The sequence below is a fragment of the Polyergus mexicanus genome, unplaced genomic scaffold (genome assembly GCF_030449975.1).
Source record: "Polyergus mexicanus isolate NDT 795.1 unplaced genomic scaffold, iyPolMexi1.0 SCAF_14, whole genome shotgun sequence".
In the NCBI taxonomy this organism is placed as follows: Eukaryota; Metazoa; Arthropoda; class Insecta; order Hymenoptera; family Formicidae; genus Polyergus; species Polyergus mexicanus.
Genome location: NW_027223334.1, coordinates 6,325,218 through 6,342,424, shown reverse-complemented (window position 1 = coordinate 6,342,424; position 17,207 = coordinate 6,325,218). Strand labels below are relative to the sequence as shown.

General features: G+C 33.5%; 2 protein-coding genes across 2 annotated transcripts in view; both read left to right on the top strand.

The window, feature by feature from the left end:
* The window catches only part of LOC138939398 (limbic system-associated membrane protein), a 143,610-nt gene extending 133,616 nt beyond the window's left edge, over positions 1-9,994 (top strand). Inside the window, exon 8 of the mRNA XM_070307152.1 lies at positions 9,686-9,994. Coding sequence (XP_070163253.1) covers positions 9,686-9,717 — 32 coding nt within the window. The 3' untranslated portion in view covers positions 9,718-9,994. The remainder of the gene's footprint in view (positions 1-9,685) is intronic.
* Positions 9,995-12,278: 2,284 nt separating this feature from the next.
* Positions 12,279-16,877, top strand: LOC138939423 (cytochrome P450 4C1-like). The gene is made up of 10 exons (XM_070307191.1): positions 12,279-12,472; positions 12,996-13,105; positions 13,598-13,688; positions 13,846-14,040; positions 14,384-14,447; positions 14,722-14,851; positions 15,013-15,088; positions 15,168-15,280; positions 15,386-15,623; positions 16,284-16,877. Exons 1-10 carry the CDS (start codon positions 12,304-12,306, stop codon positions 16,625-16,627), a joined length of 1,530 nt encoding a protein of 509 aa, XP_070163292.1. The 5' UTR covers positions 12,279-12,303; the 3' UTR covers positions 16,628-16,877.
* Positions 16,878-17,207: the final 330 nt, after the last annotated feature.

Genomic DNA, 17,207 nt, shown 5'->3' with positions numbered 1-17,207 from the left:
CACGTTTCGTTCAAACGAGAGATATTTTTTTCCCCTCGCTGGGAGTTCATTCGATTTCGTCAATCTTGCAACATGCCGTGAGACAGGGAATGCACGCAGAGAAGTAGCTTCCTGCACGCCGATGGATTGGACATGCCACACCATCGATCTCCCCGTTGGATCTCCAGGAAAATCTATTTATCTGCGCACAATCCGCCGACACCCGCGAACGAGATTGTCCTCTCCGCGTTCGTAACTTTTCGCATTCCCTTTCGACAACTCGACGCATCGCCGTGGATTTTCAAATCATTTTGAACATCTTCACAGTTACTGTGGGAATTATGCCGAAATGAATATGGTAACATTGATAGTTAGGCGAAAGCCTTATCGTTTAATACCAATCAAATTATAAGCCGACATTTACGTGAAAATTGCTCATAGCTTGACTTTAACGTATGCTAAGGTCTTAGGACATCTCTTAGACTTTGAACTTTAATCTTCTGAACGCAGATAAATAATTAAAAATATTAATTTAATTTTAAAATAATTTTAAAATAATTTTAATTTTTAAAATAATAATTAAAATAATAATTAAAAATTAACAAAGCTGCTAGTTAACTACAGGAGTAGCTTTGACATTATATTGAACACACAACTAATATAAAAGCCAATCTCACTGTCGGAAACTGCATATAATCTTTTCAAAGTAAGTGTGTACGTTTAAAAAATATATATATATATATATTTTCCTCGCTTATACAAGTTACCGTCAGAAACTTATATATAATCCTAATTAATAAATTTTTCTAGAGCAAAACCTCTGCACGTGGGACACGCTTCGAAGCCAAATGAAGGTAAGACACAGAAAAAGAGAAGATCGACTGTATCCGATTATATCCGACTTTCCAAAACTTTTATCAAATAAGTCTCTTTACCCTCCTGGGTGAGATTTCGAAGCGCGCAGTGTGGATAACGTTTGTAACTTTTCACATTCGCCTTGAGAGAGAACGATGGCGTCAACGCTCTCCCAGATTTCTCACCTTGCCCGTGTGGCCGATCTAACATGCCTTGAGAGGAAAATATTCAATAATAAATATTCTAGCGTCCCCATTCGCGTAACTTGATTCGCATGCATTTTTCACAAGTGTCTACGCACGTCCAGACTAACGCACGCGTGTACCTGGCTTGGAAAGTTCGTAAGAGTTCAATGCACAGGCGAAAGAATGTTGCGAGTCTTTTCTGAGCGAGGGTAATCTTCTTACGTATCCCCCGAACTACATTCGAAAGTTGTATCTTTCATACAAGTTAGGTGTTTCTCTTTTAACAAGAAACTATTGTCGGACAATCACGCACATAATATTTTCTCAGCGATCATCGAGACTCGCAAAGACGATGAGAATGAACAATTCAACGTCATCCTGTTTCAATCCGCAACTATAGACAAACGGGCATCTGACTAGCTTCAAAATGATCGCGTGCCTGTCTATTCTCCACATTTCATATCAAGTTCTGCGTGTTGCACGCTCGTATCTAGTGCCTGCATTGGCAGGCATCAGTTCACGATCTTACGGTATCTTCTTCGCGCGAACACGGCTAAAGAAATGAAAATAAACTTTTTAAGCGAATAAGAATGATTTTTTAACTTTATCGGACATGCGACATTTCAAAGATGGCAAAATAAAAAATACTTGTATTTTTAGAAGAGAGAAAAAAAAGAGAGAGAGAAAGAGAAGAAGTTCGACACATATTTTTCTATATTATTTATAATATTGATGAAGGATATTTGAAATATTTTTGTTAATCAAATACTCGTGTGTACAAAACAATAATTTATTGCTACGTCATAACATTCGTAAATATCTATATAAATATAGTTATAAAAAGAAGAATTCTCCGAACGACAATGTAACGTATATGATATAAAATTATTTTAAATTTATGGCAGATGTGACCAAAATTTGACTCTTCGAATTTTACAAAACGAATTATTTAAAATGTAATTGCAATCGTGCAATTTGTACAAATCACTATAAAATTACGATTAACATCCTCAGAAGTTTTATATACAAACGGATATAATATCAACGGGGCCTATTCGCTTCTTGGAGTGCTTTAATAATAGATGCGAGAAACTTATGCAACTTTACGATGCGACGCGCGACGCTAACATCGGTCAACGCGGGGGAACAAAATTTATGAATCCCTCCGGTTCTTAAAGAATTGACGACAAAGAAGCATATTGCGGGCAAAATGCAATATCGAAGTTTTAAGATCGGCGCGAGACGGCAATGCTCCCCCCGCATAAGTAACAATAAAAAAAAATACAACTACAAACGAAGAAAATTATGAAGCGAAAATTCCAGAGAAAATTCCGATAAAAGCGGTTGATGCGAAAAGTTTTCGAATTTTTGCGAATGCGATACTGCAGTTCGTAAAATAAAATTGTAGTCAAAAAGTTATGTATAAAACGAAATACTTTTTTTATAAATATTGTAATATATTATAATATAAAATGTTCATTATCTTATAATTCACGATGCTCCGCATCGATCGTAAATTACGTGACATTTGTATACGTATTTGCTCTGCTTACTAAAATATATAATATTTCGTTAACCATTTGCGCGGATGTGACAATGCATTTATAATAATCGCGAATTTTAATGCGATTCGAAATATAATGTGAGAATGATAACTCAGTATGTAGATGTATATTCTTCGTATATTATAAATTCATGCTCGATATAATTAATTCTAAAACGTAACCATCTAAAGCTAAAACATCGTAGCAGATACGAGAACAAGCGTTTGTGAAAATTTGCATCTTGAGCAGTAGAAGAATTAATGTTTTTATAAAAACGCAACGCTTGCGTTTCATCAATATTATGAAAAATTAATGAAGGACCTTTTCGCGCAGCGCGCGATACATTCTATCGATTTTTAATACACGATAATACGCGCTCGATAACAGGTTGGAAAATCCCAAGTAAATCGATCGTTCTTTTAGCTAAAAAAAAAAAAAAAAATTGCTCGCATATAGGTAAAGATAAATATCTTTTTCTCCATCGAATACCAAAATTCATGTATGTAAACGAGATTGTTATTTTTAAATAATCACGCGGAGATGGTGTAATTATATTCATGAAATTATTTTTCGATCGCGATATTGAAGATCTCAAAAATTCGTTGTTTTTGCTTTCGCGTGTGGGAAAAAATCCGTTATCGTGCCACATAGCTGAAAAATAATGTACAGCGTACATATTTATAACATTTCATTCGTAGAATTTAAATATCCCTCTTATTATTCGAGTAATCTGCCTTTTTGAGTTACGTTCGTACACATCTTCTTCATTGTATTAAAAAGAAGATAAAAGTGGGGAAAATTAGTTTTCGCATACAAGATTGTAACGAGGTATAATATCGGGAAGCAGAATAATTTCACATTTTGCAAATAGAAATTTTTTGCAAATATCTTTTGCCGACGTATGGGTCTATGGGAGAGGAATAAAATGCAAAAGCGTGAAAAAGATGTCCTCGCCAGAAGAGAACGCTGTTATTGCATCCGTAAGACGTGTAAGTAAAGTAACGCGCACCTCCGCACATCGGTCGATGTTATATCGTTGAGAAGGAAAACCATATTCTCTCTCTCTCTCTCTCTCTCTCTCTCTCTCTTTCTCTCTCTCTCTTTCTCGCGGGAGCTGCTGGACGCAGCGAGATAGCGCGTCGGTGTCGGCGTTATAAATCGCCGCGATTTCATCCCGCTCGCGTTGTATATGTCCGAGCATCTAACTATGGTCGCGTATACCTACCTAACTACAGTATATACGCGTGTTAGTCCACGTTTTCGGGTTCCGCTTCTCAACCAGAAGGGAGAACGAAATCTGGAATTATTAAAGAGCGACGGGGTAAAGTGCGCACCGATGTGACCCAATTAATGCACCGCGAGCGGTTTTACAGGCTGCAAACTGCGGAAAGCAAAGATTAAAAAATGGAAATTTCTCGAAGGCGAAAGCAAGGATTAATCGAATATTCACAGGCCTCCGTGAAATATTTATTGATCCGCGCGCGCGCGGATCCGAATGATAAGTCCTCGTGCAAGCGAAGAAAATACGCGATTGAACGGTTCGATACTCATTGTGCTTTATTATTGGAATCAATAATATTAGGACATTACGTATCTTTAATTCAAATTAAAGGGGAAGATATCGATATAAGAGAGAGATAAGAAAAATTTAATCATCGCGTTATGATCCGAATCTTTTTCGAAGGTATAATAATCTCGAACCTGCGATATGTTTCGTATGACTTACGTTTATATCACTGAAACGCGCACGAAACTTAAGATGGAAATATTTTACATATAATATATTCAAGCGTAATAAAATTTTAAGCATTTACTTTGTTAATTTTTAAATCAGTTTTATAATAAAACGGATACAAAAATCATATATGATCATAAATTTGTCCATCGCATTTTACACGAAGCTCGTTCCGCGAGACAACTCACTCAGCCTTATTCACAGTAGAATAACTCTATAAATAAGATGGCTCCCTAAGCAACGTCGGCTCGCGATATATCACGTTTGCTCGCGGTCAGTGGGCTCTGATTAATAGCAACTGACACAGGGGGTGGTTATGTCTTGCAGATGATATGACGCTCGATGCCTTCCGAAGGGGTTGTCACGAAATGTCATCGATATCTCATCGGCACATGTACGCGTTACGCAACGTAGTTACCCCGACCTATACATCTGTAATCGATAATTTTCGATCATGCCCGAACATAATATGCAACAATGAATGAGATTATTTCTATCCCGTACTCTTCGGTATTTTTCAAGTAGCAAATAAGATTAAAATTTTTTTGTTTTTGTGTTAAAAGAAAATGTGAGATCATTTCACTTTATATACGTATATTGAAATAATCGCAATTATGATCGTTATTTAATATGATATATACGTCTATTTTAATATTATAAAATATTAATGTCAAAATAAATTTATCTTTTAACGCGCGTTCGAGTCGGTATTTTTCATCGCCGAGCGATCTGGTACGTACGACCCATCAATCATATCAGAAATGAATAAGTAGGTACTCTGTCAGTTGGTGTTCTATCCATGTGTGAAAACATATTTATGCAACGCACATAAAAATGCAATATTTGTTTATATTCATTTAAGTATTGTCGACAAACGATAGAACATAAGTGTTATATTAGTACATCTACCTAGACCGTTTAAATCAAGATTTGATTTACCCAAAATTTTTCAAAATTGCAATTTGCGTAATAGGATATTAATCAGAATTTATCAAAGAATTATGAAATTTATCAAAAAATTATTAAAATTATGTAGCAAGGTATTATTGATTTTATTAATTTTTTAAATAAAATAAAGCCAAAAATATTAATGTCTGTATATAATAATTCGTTTGTCATAAATATATTCTACAATATTAATTGGGGAGCATCCATTTTTAAACAAGATTTATCATCGCGATACAGTTACATGTTGTTTATCGAAAATTAATTAATCATCAATTGTAATAATTATAGCGAATTATTCTTCAACATCTGGTACGATCACATTTCGAACAAAAATTCGACAATATACAAAATGTATCGTATCACGATTTTACTGCTTGATATTGGTCATCCAGTGAATGATAAGGATTGTGGCTAACAAACAATTCGAAGAGTCTGCAAACTTCGACATGATAAAAATAATAATATTGTAAGAGCCGTGTTTTATCCATTACTTTATCATAGTCTTGAATTATTAAAAATTAAAAATTTTTTTATTTTCTTTTTTTTTCCAAAACAAGCTCTAACATACATTTCAAAGAGTTTTCTATCGATATTTCGATTGTACATGTATCGCTATCCATTTATCAAATGCGGTACGTATCGATTATAATCGCGTGCGCGCGGCGACATTATTAATTCGCTTTCCAATTAAAGTGTCACGTCGTTAAAAGAAATTTATACGCACGCAAGTCAACGAAGGATGAAAAAGAGCCCACTGATATTCGCCGCAATATTTTACGCCTGTGCATTCCATCTCGATAAACAGCAATATTGTAACAGAACGTGTATATGATTGTAAAAAAAAAAAAATTAACACAGATGTACGTATAATAAAGATTTGAGGAACAGACGGCGTCGAAATAGAATCAGACCAAACTTACCGCGCAAGTTGTTTCGGAATATATGGTAATAGATCGAAAGTCGCGTACATGTGTATACGGACACTCGCAAGAAAGCAAAGGGGCGAGGGTAGGTGAAATAGAGGGTAGGTGATGCAAGCCAATAAAAAAGTTAAAAAAAGAAAATTTTGAACATTGTACATTTCGTTCGAGGATTCAATTCGTCTAATTTAAGCGAAGGGGAACAGAGGCGCGTGCTTTCCTTCCGCGCTCTCAATTTCGCGCGATTCGTTAACCGCTTATAAATTGCGAACGATATTTCGTAATTTCTGACAGAGATCGTAAATATTCGCCGCTGTCGCCTCGCGATCGTTATTCACCATGGAGTATTACATTACGCGTCGGGCACTCGATCGCGGCTATTTGCAATTACGGTCTCGCGATTGGAGCTATTGTCGCGCAGAATTATGGAACCGATACGCAAAAAGCCAAGTCGAGTACGAAAAATATCCAAATGCTAACAAGCCCATCATCGGACCACTCAATGTTTCGTTTTACGTTTCAATAAAATGAATAATTTGCGTTTTTTTTTTTTTTTCCCCCTCGTGATACTCGTTAGCAATTCTCACCATTAAGACGTCAATAGGTTTATTCTTTAAATTGTGAAATTAATAAATTTACGCAAGCACACTTTAATTTTTCGCAAATTCACAAATTTAATATCACACCCCATTCCATGATCATTGGTCATTAATTTGATTTTTTTAACAAATATCTCTTTAAATAAATTAGATTTGGAGTGTTTTTGTCACACGATGATGAAATGAAGCTTGTAGAATCTGGAGCGTCTCCATCTCGGACACTTAAGCTAGTAAATCAAAGGCAAGCGAGGAAATGAGTCTATACTCGATCAAAGGGGTCCTGCACGGTATCAAGTGACACGTGGCTTAAACGCGTATCCACCGATTCCCGTATTCTCCATGTATCAATGTCAACGTTTACCTACGAAACAAGCCGTCGTGAAATATGATATCGTCAAACAGGATAATCCAATTTCCGTTAGCAGCGCGTATACACATGAGATATCCCCCGTCCAAGCTTATCCGATTTAGGATTTGCCTCCGCGCGCGCTCGAAGAATCTGCGAAGGAACGCGCCCGATTCCAGACCTAAGTTAGATTGAACCCTGGGAATATCGAGATCGGAAATCGTTTCGGGATCGCGGTAGACCCTTGCGAATCGCAAAACTGCCCATCCTCCTCCCCCCCCCTCTCCCTCTCCCCCTCTCCCCCTCTCCCCCTCACCGACTCGTCAGTGGTACATCGCTGGACTGGTTACTGAGCCGGAACACGTGAATCGGGTCAACACCCATTTCGAATGGGCCGTAAAATCGAGCAAGATGAAAATACTCTTCGCAAAGCGGAACCATTATCCGTAAAGGAGATCGATCCGAGAGATTCGAATTCCTCTCGAAGGCTCGATTAACACTAACCGACAATCAAACCGCTTACATGCCAAGCATATGCTGCAGAAGTTCTTACGTTGCAGAAATTAGAATTCTTTAATGCGAATTGCTTAATAAAGTACGACTCGCGAAGCATTCCGCTATATATATTTTCGATTGTCTTTTATACTGTTTACCTAGATTTAAAAAAAAAAAAAAATAAATAAAATTATGCAATATCTAAGAAACCAGAGACTCTGTATCACACAGAGAATTTATGTCCCGAACTTGTAAATCTCTTCCTGATAAATGGAATAAAATTTCCCAGTCTGTGTACTTTAAGTCACACTGAATGCGGCGTAATTTATTCAGGCTAAATTTGCAGCAATTCCAATTACGATAAAGGAAAGTTAAACCCTGCCGTTTCCCGCGAAGAAATTAGAAAGAAAAGCGAAATTTCCAGCATAACTTGATGGTGACTTTACGGGAGAAGTTTTGCCCTTCTCTAGTACACAACGGCTAAACAAAAATGAATGCTCAACAAGACGTATCTAAACGATAATTATAACATCTGTACTCATAAACGATTCATGAGCCACGCTTTATATTTCCGCTACGCGGTCGACTCACTCAAGTCGAGCCACTCAAGCCAAGGCAGAAGAAGCTGCATTAAACGATGCAAAAAGTTTCGTAATTTTCAATGAAAAGATTCATTTTAATTTGTTTTATATTTCCAACGAAATAACTTCTTCAATGACCACTAATAAGCTGGAGAATTTAATTGAAAGCATCAGCTTAATTAATTAATACCACCGAGCCATTTAAATGCAGCTTCTTTCGTAAGAGAACTCGGTAAAATAAAAAAAGAGTATATTTATTGCAGGAGACCATCCCTTCCTCTTCCCCCCCCCCCCCCGATTCATTGATACCAATGCTACAATAAAATAAATCAAAGGTAAAAATAAATGTCATTGTCGACGTACAAAAAAATTTTTTTACTATCTCGAAAACTGTTCTCGATACGAAATGCAAATTAAATTTCTTCTTTTATTTCGATATATTAAATATGTAGATGAAGACACTGTTATATCGTAGAAATTATTCTCATAGCGCAAAATAATATAATACATTTCCTTTGAAAGAACGTAAAGCGAATTCTGAAGGATAATATTGACGATCTATGAATTAAGACGTGCGACCGCGCGTCACCTCGTGACACGCGACTTAACGTACGCACCACTGTGACGTTCGTAGTAGCCACAGCTGTCTTATCTCTCGTCATCTCTCCCCTCCATTCCCCCATCACCCCCACTACCTTTGAACAGCGCGCGCGCTGTCATTCATTGAATACTAGAGCGCGCGCGCTCGCAGACCGACGTTCGTGACATAGAGAAACAATTTCTCAACATGTGTGATGATAAGGATATGCGTGTATATATATATATATATATATATATATATATATATATATATATATATATATATGTGTGTGTATATGCATATCCCGTTTATATATCATGTATCTATGTAAGAAGAGCGAGGACGCGTCCCAGGAGGCGCATTTACGAGCTGGATAACATTTTACATCGAGCCGAACAGTGAACATCGAAGCGCGATACTTTATCGGAAAATCCGTTACGTAAAATAAAAGCACTCCGAGGCTTTGCGACGCGTAGCCTTCGGCCGTTATAGCGAGAGATCGAAATACGAAGCGGACGACGCGATGCGAGGTCTCCGTGAAAATAGCACCGCCGAATCGCCAATAAATCCTAGAAGAGATACCGTAAAGACGAAAATGTGAAAAGTTACATTTGTCACAGAGAATCATTAGGATTTCCGAAAAATTTTGTATATAGCTGCATACATCCTGTATTAAATCGTATTCTGAGACGTATCTAAGGTGTGCATCCGATTTGGTACACGTCTCGTATTTTCCGCCACAATGACGTTTGCCAAAGTTATAACGTAGGCGCGAAGCATCATAGACGAACGCAACGCGAATAAGAGCCGCGAAGAATCATAGACGACGCGACGTTCTTGTCTGGCGGGTGCGGTTGAGCTTTCTGGAAATCCTGATTTATCGCGCCTTCTCGATCACTATCGGTATCATTCTTTCAGGTATCCTTGAGGGAGACGCGGGCGCTGCATAATGACGTCGAGGAATAATAACGTCACTACGGGATTCGGTTCACGTCCTCGAAGCTTTATGTATTGCGGTAACGGATGGAATGTCGGCCAAAAGCTTCGAGACGCATCCGAAAGTCGGATTACGACACATCGTTTACACCATTTGAAGCGGAAACGAATTCCGCAGCGTAGAAAATGATTATTGCTACGCTTTGAAGTAATACGGAAATTCAATTATAATCAATGGAGTCAAAAGTTTCTTCGAAACTAAGTTAAATCCTGCAATTCCTCAATTGTCATATACAGAATACGTTGAATCAAAATTAATATATTATTGTTTAAGTAATAATGCTTTGCAAATTTAAAATTAATAGGTAAAATTTGCTTAAAACTAAAATATTATGGAAAAATAATTCTGAAATAATCTTCTATTGCAAAAAGATAAATATGACAAAAATAAATATAAACAAAAATATCATAATATAATAAAAGATTCGTGTTTCATTTTTCCTATAGATATTTGACAGAATTTTAATCTTTCCTGTATCTCTCTTTAATCATTTTATGATCACTCTTGTATAGTTTTTCTGCGGTCTTCTTAAACATAGATTATACAACTACATTTTCGATTACCTAATAACATAACAAGTGGCATTCAATTTCTGAAATTTTTAGATAAACTCCATATGCTATAGCGCAAACATAATTAAATAAACCAACGATATTCGTATTTGATAGAAACTGAAATGATAAGATATTGTCAAAAATATGAATTTCAAATAAAATGCGTTAATAATATTCAATATGATAGTGCCAAGTCTTAATTTTATTATCGCTTTATGAAGGTTGACAATATACGTAGGTCGATCAAATATGAACGAGAATTTTTCGAATAAGAACAGAATACGCTCGTTGTTGTGACAATAGTGTTGGTTGACGTGTCTAGTCTAGACCTGCTCTAAGCTGCGCATTTGTTTCTACAATCGTTTGTTTAATAATAAGCACGATAAAGAAACATGATACGCTTGTTTCGGTTGCGCATAATTATTAAATTTTTAATGCGCGAACATGTTAAACCAGTAGAAACTTTATGCAAATTACGCATACAGTTAGTAAGAACACGTTATCCCAAATACATACAAATAGTATATATTTTTTTGTCAATGTCATGAAAAAGTTGCAAATTTAACTCATACGCGTCGATCAAAGACGAGCATTTTACGCTTGAGTACATTCAATTTAATTCGCGATATTATTAAAGACGATCGACAAATAATTGTTTGTGAAATTAGTAACGGGACTGGCATAAGTGATGGAAACGTGCAAACGATCATTGAGAATGAGTTATGATTTCGAAAAATCACTGCACTCGAATCACCATGACCTCGAATTTTGAATGCAAATCAGAGGACCATAAGGGCTGAAATTTGTTAGAAACTTTTGGGTCAGAAAGCATGCAGCAGAAGGGGACATTTTTTATACGCATTTTCACATACGATGGATTTATTTGGATCGCTTAAAAAAATGGGGAGAAAGGTTTTCTAATGACGATAAAGTAGAACACTTTGTGCGCAATTGGCTTTGTACTCGCCCTGCTATTTTTTATGAAACAGGGATAAAAAAAAAACTGCCAGTGCGGTGGCAAAAATATGTAAACATTAATGAACATGTAGAAAAATAATTTTGTGCTAGTTATATACATATATTAATCAAATAAATATTTTTTTAACAAGTCTCATTTATATTTGATCCATCCAAGTACTTCTTTATCTACTTTATATCTGATCCAATAATATATTAACATACAATTCTATATTCATCGCTGAAATCATTATATATGGAATGCATATGGAAAGTTGTTCGCTCGTATTATTAAAGTTGTTATCATTGACTTGAAGAATCATTAGAGAAGAACGAGGAAACGTGTGATAACTTTTATTCGACGAAAGATATGAATTTATAGGTTTATCTCTTAATATTTTCTTCATCTAAAAACGTAAAATTATACACATAAATATATGTCGTTAAAAATTTCAAAATATACATAGCACAAAGTATAATAAGCTGTATTATTCTAAAGAATAATACACAAAGTTATATTGATGCAAACGGGATAATTTATAAGTTAAAAAGAAGTGCTTTTTCATATTAGCATTTATATGTGTGTGTGTCCGCTTATTATACCATTTTAAATATACCGATCAATGTACATGCTTTACATTTTATTTATTTTGTTATCAGATACGTAAACCATTTTTCACGGAAAACTAATGAATTAAAAATACTTTGCCTTTAACAATTCTTTAAAAAAATAATTTGTAAAAGAGAGAGATATACTTAAGTTATACTTAAAATGCACATAAAGTATAAATAATAGATCTGGTTATCAGTAATCTACAAAGTTTAAAAAAAAAATAATTTACAAAACAAATGAGTTCCTGTCAAAATGCACATAATTCATAAAAATTAAAAATTTATGAGAAAAAACAGAACTTGGAAGAATACTTAGAATATCGGAATTTTACATAAAACATATTTCTGGAGTATATATAAAGATCGATTATTTGTATAAATAAAATTATTTTTTGTAACAATCGCAGAGTACGACTATGAGTCTTCTCCTGTTGATAGTATCCGCTATTAGTGTTATTATACTCTATAAGATTGCATGGATAGTATGTGCCCATTATATCCTGCGGAAAAAGATCAGCCATATTCCCGGAACCGTTGACTATTCTATTGTTGAAATATTATCCAGACAGGTCAAGTCTCAGGATGGTAAAAAAAATTTTACTATTATTTTCTATACATATACAGGTTGTATCTGAAATGATGCATTAAAGTTTAGGAGCGTATTCTAAAGGTCAAAACAAGAATTTTTTTTCTTATGAACATGGGTCCGCAAATGAATCCCTCTCCGAGCTAAAAAATTCGAAGATGTGTGAAATTGACTAAACACTCGCAACGCTGGCTTACTTTACTTCATAATTTACTAGGCTATACCAAATTTCAACCTACTACCATTTTTTTTCTTCTGAAATACAGCCAATCTTTAATTTTTTCCCCAAACTTTAGGGGCCTGTAGCTCGGAGGAGGGTTCATTTGCGGACCCATGTTCATAGGAAAAAAAAAGTTTTATTTTGACCTCTAAAATACGCTCCTAAAGTTTAGTGCATCATTTCAGATACACCCTGTATATTATTTATACGTATAAAAATTTACAAGAAGCACACACACACGGATATAATATAAATATATGTATGTTGTATAAACTTAATATTAATTATTAATTTAATTGCAGAACGCATGAAATTTTTTCTATCGCTTCTACAGAAAAATAAAGATGGGCTTTACACAACTTGGATAGGACTGCTACCAATAGTTTGCGTGTTTAAACCAGAATTTTTAGAAGTAAGAAATAATTTGAAAACGTTATTATATATAATAATAATAATAGTCTATTATACAATAATAGTAATTTTGTGCAGTATATTTTCAATATATGTGTTTCAAAAAAAGTAATTATAAATTATTAGATCAAATGAAATGTAGACTGATTGTGAGACTTTTATGGACCAACAACCGTAGTCCACGTTTCAGTTGTGAACTTTTCTCTCTCTCTCTCTCTCTCTCTCTCTCTTTAATTACATACATAAAATAAAATACAATATATATTTTTCAAAATTTGCAAACCAGCAGATTACCAAATACCTGGGTATACTTTACCTATTTCTTTGAGTGAATAATTCTTTTATAAATAATATAAATGTTAGAATCATTAAATACCATCTTCTCTATCAAATATACAGAATACTGTTCTTTTAATTGCAAACTTGTGAAATATAATATATTGTTATGCCTCCGTTACCGTTAAATTATTATCTTGTTTTTACAAATTTATAGAGCATTCTCCAAAGTTACACGCATGTCGAGAAAGGCGAAATATATAACATCTTAAAACTATGGCTAGGTAATGGGCTTCTTACTGCTCCAGGTAAATAATATAATAGCACTTTAAAGATACATTTTATAAAAGGACTGTCATGTTGATTAGTCATAGCTATAATAGATATAAAGTATTAAAAAAGCGTATAAAATAAAAGAGAGCGAGAATCTTGTAATACATATGGTAAATGCATCGATTATTTCAGTTAAACAGTGGTATAGAGATAGAAAAATACTTTCGCCTGTATTTCATTTTAATATACTGGAACAATTCGCTGTCATCATGTCCGAAAAAACGGAAATTATAATAAAATGCATTGAAGAAAAGTTAGCAGAAGATTCGACGAATATTATTGATATTATTCCATTTATGCAAAAGATCGCTTTCAACATTATATGTGGTAAGAAAACGACACAAAATAAGAGAAAGAGGATATATTGTAAGTCTGAAATAACCCGCAAATGAACAATTTTAACAGTAGAAAATAATTATTTGATACTCACCTAGCACTTTTAAGAACAAAGAAAATTGAATAACGATTTTATATTACACATTCACAAAATTTTATCAACTTATAAAAAGTGCATTGTTTTCTTAGTATGCAAATATTATATAAACTATATAATTAATAATTATACTCGTTCTTTTATGTACATTTCTCCCTTATATTGCGATTAATATGTATGTATAATAAATTGATATAGTTTTATCGTAAAAGATAAATTATATTAATGATTCCTTAGAAACTGTGATGGGTGTAAATGTAAATGATGGAGAAATTACGTCATATCGATTAGCTGTGAACAGGTCAGTTTATGTACAATTCCTATACACATATAATTATATACAATTTTTATATAAAATATTTTCTCACAAAAAATATCTTGCGTTATTTAATTAATTAAATATTAATTTTTAGTCATGCAACGTCTAATTAAAACGAGACAAGAGTAAACAGTTTGGTTGAAAAAATGACGAATGAATGAAATAATAATGAAAACTTTACAGTTCCATTATATTCTTATCTAAGAATATTTTTTTAACTAAGATGTAAAAAAGTTAATAATAAAATATATTTCAGATATCTTAAACTACATGCATTGCGTATGACTCGATCATGTCTATGGATATATGATTGGATATATTTTTCTTTACCGCAGGGATGGGAATATAAAGCGACAATTAACAGTATACATAACATTATGGACGAGGTAAGAATTTTGTTTATAAAATGTTTCGGCTGAGTCGGCATAAAGAAATATATAATTATAATTATAAATAATTATAATTATAAATATTATATCATTATAAATATCATCTCCATTAATCTAGCACGACCTTTGATAGATAATAAGAATACTATAATTTCTAGATAATACGAAAGAAAAAACTTGCGCGTATGCAAGATAATAAATCACAAAATAAGCAGGATGATTCCAATACACTAAGTACAAAGATACATATAATTAATAGGAAAATATGTCAAATGATTTTTTTTCTAATTAAATATATTTAAAATTAAATTAGACAAGAAGAAAAGAAAAGGCTTACTAGATCTTTTACTGGACATGAATGAAAAAGACGGTGTTTCGTTAACCGATGAAGACTTGAGAGCACACGTGACTACATTCATATTTGCAGTGAGTGATAGAAATGTGATAGAAAATCTTCTTATTGATATTTCTCTTTCTTTATATTTCGATAATATAATTCTTGATTTTAAATAATAAAACGTATAATAATAGGGTCATGACACAACAGCGATTTCCGTCAGTTGGGCGCTCTTTTGTATAGGCAATGATTTCAAATGTCAAGAAAAGATTCATGAAGAACTGAAGGAAGTTTTCAAAGATTCGCAGAGTCCAGCCAGCGTAAAAGAGCTTTCACAATTAAAATATCTTGAAAGAGTTATAAAAGAATCGCGCAGGTTGTATCCAAGTATACCCATGATTATAAGAAAAATATCAGAAGACGTAAAGATAGGTAAGATTTTTTCTTATATTTTAATCAATACAAATCTTTGAAAATGAGCAGACAATTCAATACAAAATGTAAATGCAATATGAGTTAACATTTTTTTTAGATTTGAACTTAGAAAATGTGTGTATAATATATACTAGTAATTTGTTTTACAACAAAATATTTTTAATCTATCTATACCTTTCTCAGGTTAAAACGATTCATAAAAATAAATAAATAGATGTTTGAAAATGTCTTATTTTTGAATTATAAACTCTATTTATACTTTCAAAGCTTTCACAATAAAAAAAAAATCAACACAATGTAAGAACGAAATATGATCGTATATAGCAGTTTATCTTCGAAAAGTATATTTAGACTACACTATTAATAAAGGAGAATAAGAAGCTCTTAAGTTTAAAAATGAGAGAAAAATGAATTTTGATTGTTAACTCTTTTCAAGAAATATATGAAATTTTTTTCTTCGGCTATATATTGCCGTCTGATTCTGTCATCTACAGAATTATAAATATGATTTGTGTTCAAACATAAATAACTTTTCAACGAGTTTAATTCAACGAGTTCGATAATGAAGGATTGGAAGCTATACATTTTGTGAATTTGGAATGAATGAAACAATTGAGTCACTTTCTTTTAAACTCTATACATATTCTCTTATTTCAGACAATTATGTAATTCCGAAAGGTACTTCGATCGGAGTGCCAATCATGTTGGTGCATCGAAATCCAGCAATCTGGTCGGATCCATTAAAGTTTGATCCGGATCGTTTTCTACCTGAGAATTTAAAGAACATACATCCATACGCTTATATCCCGTTCAGCGCTGGACCAAGAAACTGCATCGGACAGAAATTCGCTGCAATTGAAGAAAAAATCATATTAGCAGCAATACTCAGAAAGTGGAGAGTGAAGAGTATGAAAACGCATGAGGAAATGACCATACGGAATTACATGGTTTTGCGGCCAAGTGAGGAATTTATACATCTTCAATTATTGTCAAGAAATTAAAGAGAACTAACACATGTGTTTAATATTAAAAATATATAATTTATTATAATAAATCAAACTTTATAAACAAAAGATAAGAATTTATAAACAAAAAACTTCTTTTTACTTCTCTTTCTGTATAATCTTATTGTATCGCGAAATAGCTATTTATTGTATATAGTATCGCTGATCTATAAATTGCCTCAAGTGCGCAGTATATATGTATAATAATACACTAGAATAAATTTGTCAAGGCAAGTGTCTAATTTATTGCAGTAGATATCCTAGAACATTCAATGAAATATGTTCAGACGCGAAGGAAAGATCAAGGTAATGAAGCAAAACAACATACAAGAGTCAGGCGAGCGAGATAGAATTGTATTGATTTTACGATCAGTCGAAAATGCGCAGTATAAATGAAACGTCGTTGCGTTTGTGCGTACATAAAACAACAGTGTCATTCCGTACGTCAAAACTAGACCATTATAAATCGCATTTGATTTTTCGCGAAACATATGGTTCATATTTCACTTTAACTTTCAAGTTCACGTTGAACATACAAAAATATTGAAAAGTTAAAGAAAAGAAAGAATATCGAGAA

Bases quoted from the DNA above. Each gene is read 5' to 3' on its own strand.
- LOC138939423 (XM_070307191.1), top strand. From the start codon at position 12,304: ATGAGTCTTCTCCTGTTGATAGTATCCGCTATTAGTGTTATTATACTC. The intron at 13,106-13,597 runs GTAAGAAATAAT...ACAAATTTATAG, and splicing joins TTAAACCAGAATTTTTAGAA to AGCATTCTCCAAAGTTACAC. The intron at 14,448-14,721 runs GTCAGTTTATGT...AATATATTTCAG, and splicing joins TATCGATTAGCTGTGAACAG to ATATCTTAAACTACATGCAT.